Here is a 14,890-nt window from a genome sequence, read left to right as displayed (position 1 = left end):
GCCATGCTCAGTAAATTGTTAATCCAATTTTCTGCTAATAGGTGGGGCTGTGCTCCCTCTCTGTAGTTTGACCTGAAGCAGCCCAATCCTAGGGTCTGCAGTCTCTGTGGTAGGGCTGTAGGCTTTATAGTAGGGCTAATGGTGATCTCCTCCAAGAGGACTTACACCAACACGCCCTGCCTCCCAGGACTACTGCTGCCAGTGCCCTGACCCCACGGCAAGCCACTGCTGACCCATTCCGAGGGAGACTCCTAAACATTTACAGGCAAGTCTTATTTAGTCTCTTGTGCAGTCACTGCTCCTTTCCCCTGGATTCTGTTTCACACAGGTTTTGTTTGTGCTGGTGACTGAGACGGTAAAGAATCTTCCTGCAGTGCAGGAGACCTGGGTTCGATCCATGGATCAGGAAGATCCCCTGGAGAAGGGAATGGTAACCCACTCCAGGGTTGTTGGCTGGAGAATTCCATGGAGAGAGGATCCTGGTGTGCTGTAATCCATGGGGTCTCAAAGAGTTAGACACAACTGAGCAACTAACACTTTAAAAACTTATATTTGTAAATATATTTAAAATTACAGAAAACCATTGATAAGAGGGACTTCAGAAAGATAAACACTGAGTCACAGCCCCACCTGTACCCAGATTAGTGGTAGGAAAAAAAAGGAGGGTATCAGCAAGTGCCACCTTTTTTGAAATAACTAGTAAATTCTTCATTGCTGTGTTACCCAAGGAGAAACCATGCATGTATCAGCTTTGAAGGATGCTCATTGTCTGTTGGTATGCCGTTTGTGTCTCAGAAAAGCTGGTACAGGTGGAAGGAACTGGGTTGTTGGTGTTTTTAACAGGCCCACATTGATGACAGACGCTCTCGGGAATAAAGGACACAGACCTTCTGAGCTGTCTGTTTCACAATTCTGTGTTGAGGGTAGTCCAGGAGAGGCCTCTCAGGCCACCCTGGGTTCAGCTGCATCAGCAGCATCTGGAGCAACTTGCATGTTTCATGTTCTTCCATGTAGGTTTGCTGTCTTCTTGTGTTTATCTATTTGAGTAAAAGTAACAAAAAGCAGGATTATGGGGCGGGGCAGGATTATCCATATAAACCACGAAAGACTAAGAAGGTTAGTCTTCTCAGACTCCTTTACTTCTTCCTGTCATCCCTAACTTCTCAGTGTTGGGGTGCCCTCAAGACACTCTTCTCTATTTGTATTTATTCCCTTGATGTCCTCATGCAGATTCATTACCCCAAATACCACGTGTATGCTGATGACTCTCAAGCTGTCTCCAGCCCAAACCTGACACCCAGCCCTCAGTTTACATATCAACTCATGACATCTCCCCGTAGCTTTCAGGTAGATGTCTCAGAACTCAGCATGTCTAAAACTTTACTCGCCTGTATCTCACACTTTCTCGCCCCAAAATCTTCCCTGAATAGGTTGATGACAAGTTCCTCAGTCCCCACACCCTGACTTTCTCTTTTGTACCCTACATCCAGCCCATCAGGAAATCCTACTGTCTTGACCTTCATGTCTAGATTCCAAAGTACTTTTCATACCCCTGCTACCATCATCCTGGTTTGAGCCACCCTCATTTCTTACCTAGACTCCTGTTCTTTCTATTTCTGAGTTGCTACCTTCATGGTCTCCTCAGTATAAATTAAATCATGATACTTCTCTGTTCAAAAATCTTCAGTGGCTCATCTCACTCAGTAAAAGCCAACACCATTATGATGGCTTTAGGGTCCTCATGATCTGCCCTTCTCTTACTTCTATGTCTTTATCCCTGGCATAACTGCCCCCTCCCACTCCAGCCTCCTGAGGTTCCTCAAGAAATCCCAGGCACATCCTTGCCTCAGGCTTTGCACTAGCTGATCCCAGTTGCCCAGGCACATTTCTGCAGACCTTCACAAGCCATCTCCCACACATCCTCCACGTCTTAGCTCACATGTCACCTTCTCAAAAGTTAAGGTCCACCCATTCCGACCATTCTGCTTTAGGGTACCGCCAACACTCCTGAACCTCCTTACCCTTACCTTCTTTTTATTTGTGTAGTATTTACTCCTTTCTAACATGCTCTATAATATGCTCACTTTATTTACTGTTTGCCTCCATGGGGAAAGTAGTCCTTTGTTCTGTTCATTGATGTATTCCATGAGCCTAGAACAGGATCTGCCTCAATAAAGTACTGTATAAAAAGAAAAACAGAAACCATCAGAGAGATGGAAGGATCATCAGTGTCAGCACAGCCGAGGGGCCCAACAAGATAGGAGCTGAAGACTCTCCACTGAGTGGTGATCTGGGTGAGGGGTAGAGGTGCTTCTCTTTTGCCAGGGTACCCATTGAAGGGGTTTGCATTATGTGCCTCTCGGGAAAGTGGTGGGCTGAGGAAGGCTTAATTTCTGTTTCTGAAAGGGCAGAAGTTCAGTCCTGTAGCACCTTAGGGGGCCTGTCACCAGCCAACTGGGGCAGCCTGTCTTCAGCAGTTTGCTCTGAAGCTGCCTCTGGAAAGCCAACCACATCCTGCAAACGCAGATCTCAACAAAGAGTACCCGACTGCAGGGGCAGAGAGCCTTGTATCTGCTTGTAACACTGGAACAGTACACTGTACAAATTAATGAGTGAAAATGCCAATTTTTACATTATTTAAACAGCTACCTAAGAGGTTTATTTGGTAGGCTCATTAGTCCTTTTAATCAGAAGTCAGTCTTTCTCTTTCCTGTCACAGTAGCTTTTGATGAGAGAACATTAAAATCATTTGCAGTTATAAGACCACTGGGACTTAGTCTATCTTAATCTTTAAGAAAGCTGTTGGCTTGAATTTAGTTGTTTTATTGTATTTATAAAGTATGTACTTACTTTGAATACATATTATTACATATAAGTTTATTCTCTATTTATATCTTCCTTATGAAAAGCTGATTGTCACTTTGATAATTAACTTTTCTCATTATTTTAAGCTTTATCGGTAAATTTTTGCTGATTTGATTAAATAGCATGCTTGTTACTGGTTATAATTATGGTAGAATTAGTTTTATTATTTGGATAAGCCATGATATGTCATTCTGATAAAGGCCTGGCAGAAGGTCAGGGCTCTCCTCTGGGAGTGCCTTGTGGAGATAGTATTGTCTACTGGTTGGGTCAGAAAGCTCATTCTCTTACTTTGTTTCCTTTGAACCAGGACTGGTTGTGATGACTCAGCAGAGAGGAGCTTGGAGTGGGTATTTGGGGGATTGTATCCCTGACTGACCTGAGGTGTGGATGACAGCATGCTGATTCTGGGGGCTGGGATAATAACTCAGTACTTTGCTTTCTTACAGTTGTTTCCTCTCTCTGCTCCTGGTGGCTGCTGTGGTTTGGAAGATCAAACAAAGTTGTTGGGCTTCCAGACGTAGAGAGGTAAGCCTCAGTGAATAAAGATTAATGAATCCCTAAAGGAGCTTTTTCCTTCATATTTCCTTTAAGCATGTCAGTTTTAGCTGTGTAGTCATAGAGAGTAATACATGGTCAGTAGACTTCAATTAGTGCTATGTAAGCTATGTTAATTCTGCACCACATGGTTTTAACTTTCTAAAAAGAAGGTTTTAGGATTGTATTGACTCAGTTTTACCCTTTCTCCCAGACCCTGATTCCTTAACTCAGGCGGGAGATCTGAAGGCTTAGTAAAGCACAGCTTTTACAGGAGCCTTTCATGAAAATGAGAATAAAATCAGCCATTTAAGCATCTCAAAAATTTCTCATTATTCAAGGAAAGATAAATGTGTGTCTGATTAAGTATTTGCTTGAGTTTTATTTTTTAGTGTTGATTTATTTCCACAGCTCCATTCCAAAAGTAATATTAATAAGTCAAACAAATATTTATAATTGGCAAGTCAAATAAACTTGATTAAAAATTACAACACAAAAGCTGTTTATTGAAACTTCCACATGTGTTATTACTCTGCCTTTTAGTCATCATGTCTGTTGCATTGTTGCTAAATAGAAGTACACTAATATCTGGATTTTGTGCTCTTTGATCTTCTATATCTACTCATGCTTTTTTCTATATAAAAATTGATCTATAGAAAGATTTAGAGAACAGAAATATCTAGACTCAAAATACCCAAGCACTCAGCACTGTTCATGACATGAACAGTGGGGCCATGACATGGACCATTTCTGACCCATGTAAAGGTATTTTTTTTCGTAGAGGTAATGTTGTATCCTCTTTATGATCATTTTAAAAATTCAGTGGATAACATATTCAGAGGTTTTTTTAATAGCTGTATTACTAAGACATTTTAAAATCTCAACAAATTATGCAACATTCTGAAAAAAATAAGTTATCCAAATGTATAATAAAGAAGTAAGAAACCACATAAACTAGTACCGGGGAAGGAATCAAAAAATTATTTTGAGAGAGTCAAATTATTACTCTCTCGACAAAGGCTATTAGACACAGGCAGTTTTAATTTGAGATGAGCTTATGGAGATAACAATAGTCTACTCCTCCTTGGGTGTTTATGAGATTTAATTATTTCCAAAAAAATAAATTTCCTTTTTCCAGGGTAAAGGAAAAGATGGGAAACTTAAAAGAATCCTGATTCATTTTATGCATAGAAACCTTGAAACCAAAATTTGAGAAAGGTAGCACCAAAAAGTAAAGACCAGTTGCATAATGACTATAATGTGCAGCTGTCTAATTTACAGTGTAGTAAAGGGATCATTTCATACCAGAGAACCTACTAGGATATGTTATATCCATGGGTGTAAAAAAAAAAAACAAAACCCTAAATTTTCAGTAGTGGCAAGTAATCATTTAATCATTTATTAATATCAGCACTCATCCTAGTTTAAAAATAAAACTCTTAGTAAACTCAAAAATAATACCTCCTCCACACTTTGAGAAATAACCAGATAACCAACATTACTCATGATGAAGAAATACTCAAGGTTGTACCCAATAAAATCAAGATAAGTTAGTCATATTAAGAACTGACAGAAAAAAGAAAAAAAAAAAAAAAAACCCTGACATTTGAGCATTTCTAAGTTGTAGGCACTGTTCTAAGAGGTTTTATATTAAGGTTTTATATTTGTATAATCCTTACAGCAACCTATAAAATAGTTACTGATGCTACTCCTGTTTTATAAATGAAGGAGCCGAGGCTCAGAGAGGCAAAATAACTTACCCATCATCACACAGCTACTTAAAGACACCAAACTATGTTTTGAATTTAAGACTTCTGTCTTCAAAGGCCATGTTCCTTCTAACCATCATGTAGTCCCAGTAGTCACTTAGTTTTGTTCTGGATGTTCTAGACTCTGCACTAAGAGAAAGAAAAATAATAAGTTTTGTTCCTTTTGGAAAGGGGACAAAATCATTGTTTTCAGATAAGATTATTGAAACATCATAGAAACATATAAAAATGAAATTTGTAAAAATAATTGAATAATGTAGAAGACAAACAATCAACTGGAAAATAATCACAACATACATGAAAGAAAATGAGGTGAACACTTAGTAGAAAACAGGTTTCCAAAAAAGAATATGCTAATTACACAGTTGATCAGCCAGTAAACTAAGCTTTTACCTTTGTGATTTAAAATTTCTCTGTTACTGTGAACCTGTCCATTCAGAATATATTTCATCTCTTCTAAAATATCATTCATGATTTATCCCTCTCAGAACTGTAGAAGAATGATTTGATATTATTTATAACAACAAAAATAATAGCATCTAATACTGCTTAAGTCATTGCTACATACCAGGCCCTGTTTTAAAGGGCCTTTACTCCCATTATCTCCTGCACTTGTCATAAAGGAACTAGACTGGGAACTGGAAGCAAGTAGGTAGTGTCACTGTCTCACTGTGACTCCACACTTAGCACAGAATCTAGAGGAGGATTATTGTTATATGTATTTGTTGAGTAAATAAACTAATAGCTTTGTGAGATGTAGGCATGATTATTGATATTTAACAAAATTTTTAATGTTAAAAATACCCTTCTAAAACAGAACATTCTGTTTCTAAAACAGAAATGCCATTCTAAAACATAGCCATGATCTATCCAGCCCAAGATTCTGTCTCTAAAATAGTTTTAAGGAAGTAGTTAAGTAAGGCCTCATTGTCTTCCACAGCATGACCTCAGAGCTTCAGTGACATGCCCAAATCTCTGATATCCCTAATGATATATAATTGACTACACACCATAAGCTAGGCACTGTGCTAGGTAAAACATCTCATTTAATCGTACTGATACTTTTATGGGATTAAAACCCCATTTCAGAGAGGAGGGAATGGAGGCCCAGAAACTTTAAATAACTTTTTAACATCACACAGCTGGAAGGAGTTGGAGCAGGTGTTCATATCCAAGCCTACCTGAATCCAGAGCCCTTACTTGTCCCTCTGCTCTGCAAAACTTCATGTTTTTTATGTGTTTAGTTTATACCACCTCTCTGAATAAAGCTCTCTTTCAGTTCCTAAATACTGTGTAACAAAGGATAGTTTTTGTTGCTGTGTAAGTATTTCATCCAAGTTTCAGCAGGAAAAAAGAAAGCCTGGCTTTAATCTAGTAATAAAAATATGAGGAAATAGGATAATTTACGTACTTAACAAGCAGGCATCATAGCATTATATCCATCAGTACATTAATGTGTATCTCTAACAGATAAAGAATTTTTCTTTACTATAACAACAATATTGTCATCATAGTCAACAAAATTAAAAAGGTAATGCTTGGTCCGTGTCCAGTTTTCCCCAGCTATCTCAGAAATATCATTTTGGAATTAATTTGTTTGAATCAAGGAAGATGAGCTATTTTTAATATGTAGTAGTCTCTAATAAAACCCCCTCAGTACTCTTTGCATTAATGGTTGCTGTATTACTCATCAGCAACTTCTTCGAGAGATGCAGCAGATGGCCAGTCGTCCCTTTGCCTCTGTAAATGTCGCCTTGGAAACAGATGAAGAGCCTCCTGATCTTATTGGGGGGAGTATAAAGGTGAGATTGTATTTCAAAAGTCCCTGTAACTTATCAAACCTCATGCTTCTCAGTGTGAGGAACCAGAGAGGGCAAGAGCCTCATTCTGTTACCTCTTACTCTGTCCTCTCTGTTTCTTCTTAGCAATAAGTCAGCACTGAAACTGTCAGCTATTGTCTTGCTTTCATTTTCCAATATTTGTTTCATGTTGTTAAGCAGTCTTATATTCAGGGAATTTTAAAATTTAAATAACTTGTCTGGTATTCTTTTAAGTTTTATGTGGCATAATACTTTAAAATTTGAAAATAACTGAATTGAACCATTGTCCTTTGTAAGTATTTAGGGGATTTTTTTAAATGGGGAAAAGTTATAACTGACTGTGAATTCTGTGGAAAATAAAGAATTCTAACACCTCCACCATTATGAAGAAAATAGTAAGACTTTCTTTTTTAACAAAATGATGAAATAGTTCAGATACCATTAGGAAACAATTATATGTCTATGGAGATATATATTATATACACAGACACATATATGTATGTATATGTGTGTGTGTATGTGCGCATGTATGTCCTAACATACTTACTGAAGCATTACTGACCTTACAGGAAGTATGTGAGATTTCCAGGGATTGTTTTCCTTTCCTCCTCCAGAAAAGAATAAACCATGAACCCAAACCACAACCATGCATGGTCTAAAGTGGTTCTAGATTGGTAAGATACCATGTCTCTCAGTTGAAGTAGATGTGGATCCTGACTGAGGAAAAATACACCCAATTCAGCCATTCAGGAGTCCCACAGATCAAGACCACAGAATCAGTGGTCACCAAGGACGAATGAGTAAGAATCAGCAGAAACAACAGAATTGACATCTAATGAATATGATATAGCTCTGTATGAAATGTTTAAAGAACTGAAAGATGGAATCATAAAGATGAGGAAGCCATAAGAGTCAAGAATGGCCAAGCAGACCTGAAAAAGAACCAAATGGAACTGTTAGAGAAATGGAAAATACAGTAGTTGAAATTTTTTAAAGACTCAGATTACATGTTAAACAGCACATCAGAGACAAGTGAGGAAAGAGCTTTTGAACTGGAGGATGACTCTGAAGAAATTACACAGAATGTAGAACAAAGAGATGAGAAGATGGAAAAATATGACAGATAATAAGAATATGGAGGATAGAATGAGAAGATCTAACATATATATTACAGTCCCAGAACAAATGAATGGAGGAGAGGCAGTTTTCAAAGAGCTGAGAATTTTCCAGAACTGATGGGAAATACAATTATTCAGACTCTAACAAAATGTATTGTAAGCAAGAGTAAGGAAAGAAAGCAGAGGAAAGGTAGGAGAGAAAAGAAAACTACAGTTGGATTTATCCTAGTGAAACTGTGGAACTTCAAAGACAAAGAGAACATCTTAAAATTAGCCAGGACAGAAAAAGATCAGTACAATGTGGAAAAGTTGGAACCCTCGTGTACTGTTGGTGGGAATGAAAATGATGCAGCTACTGTGGGAAACAGTATTTCTCTTCCTCAGAAAAGCAAAAATAGAATTATGTACGATCTAATAATCCCATTTCTCAATATATACCCTGAAGAATTGAAGGCAGAGTTTTGACAATGTATTTGTACACCATGTGCATAGCAGCTTCATTCATAGTAGCTAAAAGCTGGAACCAACCCAGGTGTTCATTGACATAGGAATGGATAAACAGAATATGGTATATACATACAACGGAGCTTCACTCAGCCTTAAAAAGGAAAGAAACTCTGACCCATGTTACATATATGAACATAGATGAACCTTAAAGACATTATGCTAAGTGAAAGAAGCCAGTCACAAAAAGACAAACACTGTATGATTTCACTTATGAGAGCTACCTTGAGTAGTCAAATTCCTAGAAAATAGAATGATGGTTGCCAAGGTCTGGGGAGAGGAAGGAAGGGGGATTTGCAATTTGATGGGTATAAAATTTTAGTTTTCCAAGATGGAGTTTGGGAAATAGATGGTGGTGATGGTTGCACCATATAACACTACTAAAATGTATACCTAAATAATGGTTTAAGATAGGGACTTTCCTGGTGGTCCAGTGGCTAAGACTCCGTGTTCCCAATACAGTGGGCCTGGGTTCCATCCCTTGTCAGGGAACTATAGTAGTCCCTCATGCTGCAACTAAGAATGTACTTGGTGCAACTAAGAGTTCAATTGGCACAACTAAAAGATCCCGTGTGTTGCAACAAAGACCAAAGATCTTGCTTGCTACAACTAAGACCTGATGCAGCCAAAGAAAGTGCTTTAAAAAAAAATGGTTAAGATAATGCTTTTTATGTTACGTGTATTTTCAGTTCAGTTTCTCAGTTGTGTCTGAGTCTTTGCAACGCCATGGACTGCAGCACACCAGGCTTCCCTGTCCATCACCAACTCCTGGAACTTGCCCAAACTCATGTCCATCGAGTCAGTGGTGCCATCCGACCATTTCATCCTCTGTCGAACCCTTCTCCTGCCTTCAATCTTTCCCAGCATCAGGGTCTTTTCCAATGAGTCAATTCTTCACATCAGGTGGCCAAATTTTTGGAGCTTCAGCTTCAGCTTCAGCATCAGTCCTTCCAATGAATATTCAGGACTGATTTCCTTTAGGATTGACTGGTTTGATCTCCTTGCAGTCCAAACATCTAGAAAAACATCTATTTCTGTTTTATTGACTACACCAAAGCCTTTGACTGTGTGGATCACAACAAACTGTGGAAAGTACTTAAAGAGATGGGAATACCAGACCACCTGACCTGCCTCCTAAGAAATCTGTATGCAGGTCAAGAAGCAACAGTTAAAACTGGACATGGAACAACAGACTGGTTCCAAATCAGGAAAGGACTACATCAAGGCTCTATATTGTCACCCTGCTTATTTAACTTATATGCAGAGTACATCATGCAAAATGCCAGGCTGGATGAAGCACAAGCTGGAGTCAAGATTGCCAGGAGAAATATCAATAACCTCAGATATGCAGATGACACCACTCCTAATGGCAGAAAGTGAAGAACTAAAGAGCCTCTTGATGAAGGTGAAAGAGGAGAGTGAAAAAGTTGGCTTAAAACTCAGCATTCAGAAAACTAAGATCATGGCATCTGGTCCCATCACTTCATGGCAAATAGATAGGGGAAATGATAGAAACAGTGAGAGGCTTGATTTTTTGGGGGGCTCCAAAATCACTGCAGATGGTGACTGCAGCCATGAAATTTAAAGATGCTTGCTCCCTGGAAGAAAAGCTATGACCAACCTAGAAAGCATGTTAAAAAGCAGAGACATTACGTTGCCAGCAAAGGCCCATCTAGTCAAAGCTATGGTTTTTCCAGTAGTCATGTATGGATGTGAGAGTTGAACTATAAAGAAAGCTGAGCGCTGAAGAATTGATCCTTTTGAACTGTGGTGTTGGAGAAGACTCTTGAGAGTCCCTTGGAATGCAAGGAGATCCAACCAGTCAATCCTAAAGGAAATCAGTTCTGAATATTCATTGGAAAGACTGATGGTGAAGCTGAAGCTCCAATACTTTGACCACATGATGCAAAGAACTGACTCATTTGAAGAGACCTTGATGAAGGGTTGAAGGCAGGAGGAGAAGGGGATGACAGAGGATGGGATGGTTGGATGACATCACCGACTCAATGGACTTGAGTTTGAGTAAGCTCTGGCAGTTGGTGATAGACAGGGAAACCTGGTGTTTGCAGTCCCTGGGGTCACAAAGAGTTGGACACAACTGAGCAACTGAACTGAACTCTGCATATAAGTTAAATAAGCAGGGTGACAATATAGAGCCTGACACACTCCTTTCCTGATTTGGAACCAGTCTGTTGTTCCATGTCCAGTTCTAACTGTTGCTTCTTGACCTGCATACAGATTTCTCAGGAGGCAGGTAAGGTGGTCTGGTATTCCCGTCTCTAGGAATTTTCCACAGTTTGTTGTGATCCACACAGTCAAAGGCTTTGGTGTATTCAATAAAGCAGAAGTAGATGTTTTTCTGGAGCTCTGTTGCTTTTTTGTTGATCCAAAGGATATTGGCAATTTGACCTCTGATTCCTCTGCCCTTTCTAAATCCAGCTTGAACATCTGGAAGTTTACAGTTCACATACCATTGAAGCCTGGCTTGAAGAATTTTGAGCATTACTTTGCTAGTGTGTGAGATAAGTGCAATCTCACTCATCTTATGCCTTGGAGGCCAGACAGAATGAAAACCACAATCACAGAAAACTAATCTAACTGGTCACATGAACCACAGCCTTGTCTAACGCAGTGAAACTATGAGCCATGCCATGTATGGACCCCCAAGACAGACAGGTCACGGTGGAGAGTTCTGACAGAATGTGGTCCACTGGAGAAGGGAATGGCAAACCACTTCAGTATTCTTGCCTTGAGAACCCCATAAACAGTATGAAAAGGCAAAAAGGTATGACACTGAAAGATGAACTCCCAGGTTGATAGGTGCCCAATATGCTACTGGAGAAGAGTGGAGAAATAACTCCAGAAAGATTGAAAAGACAGAGCCAAAGAGAGACACCCTCTTCCAACAACACGAGAAGAGTCTACACATGGACATCATCTGATAGTCGATACTGAAATCAGATTGATTATATTCTTTGCAGCCAAAGATGGAGAAGCTCTATTCAGTAAAACAAGACCGGGAGCCGACTGTGGCTCAGATCATGAACTCCTTGTTGCAAAATTCAGACTTAAATTGAAGAAAGTAGGGGAAACCACTAGACCATCCAGGCATAACCTAAATCAAATCCCTTATGACTATACAGTGGAAGTGACAAATAGATTCAAGGAATTAGATCTGATAGAGTGCATGAAGAACTATGGATGGAGGTTTGTGACGTTGTATAGGAGGCAGTGATCAAGACCATCCCCAAGAAAAAGAAATGCAAAAAGACAAAAGGGTTGTCTGAGGCAGCCTTAAAAATAGCTGAGAAGAGAAGCTAAAGGCAAAGGAGAAAAAGAAAGATATACCCATTTGAATGCAGAGTTCCAAAGAATGGCAAGGAGAGATAAGAAAGCCTTCCTCAGAGATCAGTGCAAAATAGAGGAAAGCAATAGAATGGGAAAGACTAGAGATCTCGTCAAGAAAATTAGAGGTACCAAGGGAACATTTCATGCAAAGATGGGCTCGATAAAGGACAGAAATGGTATGGACATAACAGAAGCAGAAGATATTAAGAAGTGGCAAGAATACACAGAAGAACTATACAAAAAAGAGCTTCACTACCCAGATAATCATGATGGTGTGATCACTCATCTAGAGCCAGACATCCTGGAATGTGAAGTCAAGTGGGCCTTAGGAAGCATCACTACGAACAAAGCTAGTGGAGGTGATGGAATTCAGTTGAGCTATTTCAAATTCTAAAAGGTGATACTGTGAAAGTGCTGCACTCAATATGCCAGCAAATTTGGAAAACTCAGCAGTCGCCACAGGACTGGAAACAATCAGTTTTCATTCCAATCTTAAAGAAAGGCAATGCCAAAGAATGTTCAAACTACCACACAATTGCACTCATCTCACACACTAGCAAAGTAATGTGTATTTTACCACATAAAAAAATAACTAAGGGGAAAAAGTTTACTACAAAGGAATGACAAAGTGACAGCTGACTTCCCAGACGCTACAAGTATTGAAAGAGAACTGCCAGCCTCAAATAGTGTACCCAGTACCTACCTTTCAAGAACAAGGATAAAATCAAGATGTCTTCAGACTGCAGGGAAAACTGAGTACTTGCCACCAACAAACCTGTATGAAAGAAATATATAAAGGATGTGCTAGAAAGGGGGCCAATTACCCCAGGAGGGTGGAATAAGAAGCAGTAGTGAGTAAATCAGCTGATAAACCTCTGTAAATCTAAGAAAATATTGTCCTGATAAAATAGTGATCATTTGTGGGATTGAGAAGAATAGACGAGCCTTAGTAACACCCCATGTCACTCAGCAGCCTGCAGCACAGCCAGTAAAACACTGTCTCGAATTTCTTGTCAAGAGCCACACACTCACCTTCTGGCCGTTTGTGCTGTGTATTCTTCATCGGCCCTCTTCATCTTCCAGCATCTTTTAATAATGGGCAGCTGTCTCAGACTCAGTCTTTGGGCTTCTCCTCACATCTTTTACATCTGCACCTTTGGTTTTTGCCTTAGTCTGTTCAGGCTGTTAACAACAAAATATCAGAGACTGGGTAGCTTACAAACAATAGAAATTAATTTCTCACAGATCTGGAGCCTGGGAAATCCAAGATCAAGGTACTGGCAGATGAGTGTCTGATGAAGGCTTGCTTTCTGGTTCATAGAAGGCACCTTCTAGCTGTAATTTTTTTTTTTTTTTTTTTTTTGCCATACCACCCAACTTGCACAGAGTGTTAGTTCCCCAACCAGGGATTGAACCTGGGCCCTCAGCAGTAAAATACAGAGTCCTAACCACTGAACCATCAGGGAATTCCCTCTAGCTGTAGTTTTACATGGTAGAAGGGGTGAGGGAGCTCTCAGGGTCTCTTTTCTAAGGGCACTAATCCCATTTGTCCTGATCATCTCCCAAAGGACCCACTTCCAAATATTAACATTAGGTATTAAAATTTAACATGAATTTTGGGAGTACATGAATATTCAGACAATAGCAATCTTTTTATCCGTTGTGGATGTAAACACCCTGAGCTCACCACTCAAACTCTGCTGTGAGTGTCCAACTCATATATCAGGTTGCTGGCTCAGTATTCCCACTTGGATGTCTTAATAAGCATCTGAACAAACTTAACATGTTCAAAACAAGAGACTGTTCCCCACACCTGCTCCTCTGGCATAACTTCCCCAACTCAATATGTTCTAGTTGCTCAGTCCAAAATCATCCTTGACTTGTCCTTGCTCTCATCCTCACTGGACAGCCCATCTATCAGCAAGTCTTTTTTACTTTATCTTCAAAACTATGTCCTGACTCCTGTGCCACCACTTCCACCACTGTTAGCTATCACCTTGATCTAGGCCACTATCATCTCCCACCTGGGTCATAAGTGATTTCACCACTTCAGCCGTTTTACTCATCTAGTCATTTCTCTGTGCTCCAGTTTCTTCAACCAGTTTGAAGAAACTGATGGCATAATTCTGAAGATGGCCCCCAAGATTCCTCTCTCATGTTTGTTCAATCAAACACTACTTCAGATTCTGCTGTGAAGAGATTTTGCAGAAGTAATTAAAGTCTGAGGGTGGACTTCCCTGATTGCAGTGGATAAGAATCCCCTCCCAATGCAGGAACATGGGTTTGATCCCTGATGCAGGAAGATTCCACGTGCTGTGGAGCAACTAAGCCCATGAGCCACAATTACTGAAGCCTGCATGCTATAGGGCCTGAGAGCCACAGCTAAATTGTTTTTTGAAAAGTCTGAGGGTAGTTGACATTAATATATAGGGAACACTTTCTCTGACTGGTGGCAGAAGAGGAACCATGAGAAGTACTTGAGCACTGTCACTGGTTTCATGCTGGAGAGACCTTGTGAAGAGGAATATGAGTGGCCTCCAAAAGAAGAATGGCCTTTGGCTAACTGCTAGCCAGGAAATGGGGACTTCACACCTAGAGCCTGGAGGAGCTAGATTCTGCCAGCAACTTGAATGAGTCTTGAAGCTGGTTCTTCCCCAGGGCCTCCTGGTAGGAGTGGAACCCAGCTGATAACTTGAGTTCCACCTTCTGAAGATAAGATCTGAGACCCTCAGAACCTTTGTGAGATAGACTTGAGAATTCTTCCTGAACTGAGTGGGGGCTTCCCTGATAGCTCAGTTGGTAAAGAATCCGCCTGCAATGCAGGAGACCCCGGTTCAATTCCTGGGTCTTGAAGATCTGCTGGGGAAGGGATAGGTTACCCACTCCAATATTCTGACCTGGAGAATTCCATGGACTGTATAGTTCATGGGGT

At 39.9% G+C, this 14,890-nt stretch overlaps 1 protein-coding gene and 1 long non-coding RNA gene across 4 annotated transcripts in view; one reads left to right on the top strand and one right to left on the bottom strand.

Moving 5' to 3' along the window:
• ATRN (attractin) overlaps window positions 1-14,890 on the top strand; it is a 190,046-nt gene that overhangs the window by 163,816 nt on the left and 11,340 nt on the right. For both annotated transcript variants that reach the window (XM_061436678.1, XM_061436676.1), the window contains exons 26-27: window positions 3,312-3,390; window positions 6,863-6,970. In XM_061436678.1, the coding sequence (XP_061292662.1) occupies window positions 3,312-3,390; window positions 6,863-6,970 (187 nt within the window). The remainder of the gene's footprint in view (window positions 1-3,311; window positions 3,391-6,862; window positions 6,971-14,890) is intronic.
• LOC133259337 (uncharacterized) lies at window positions 899-13,949 on the bottom strand. 2 transcript variants are annotated; one of them, XR_009740370.1, is made up of 5 exons: window positions 12,991-13,949; window positions 12,662-12,733; window positions 5,160-5,297; window positions 2,028-2,179; window positions 899-1,037 (listed from the first exon to the last, which is right to left on the bottom strand). It is a non-coding gene; the product is annotated as an uncharacterized LOC133259337 (long non-coding RNA). The 2 variants fall into 2 exon arrangements; XR_009740371.1 differs by having other exon boundaries at window positions 2,085-2,179; window positions 12,991-13,948.

Source organism: Bos javanicus, chromosome 13 (assembly GCF_032452875.1).
Source record: "Bos javanicus breed banteng chromosome 13, ARS-OSU_banteng_1.0, whole genome shotgun sequence".
Taxonomy (NCBI): Eukaryota; Metazoa; Chordata; class Mammalia; order Artiodactyla; family Bovidae; genus Bos; species Bos javanicus.
This window is presented reverse-complemented; position numbering and strand designations above follow the sequence as displayed.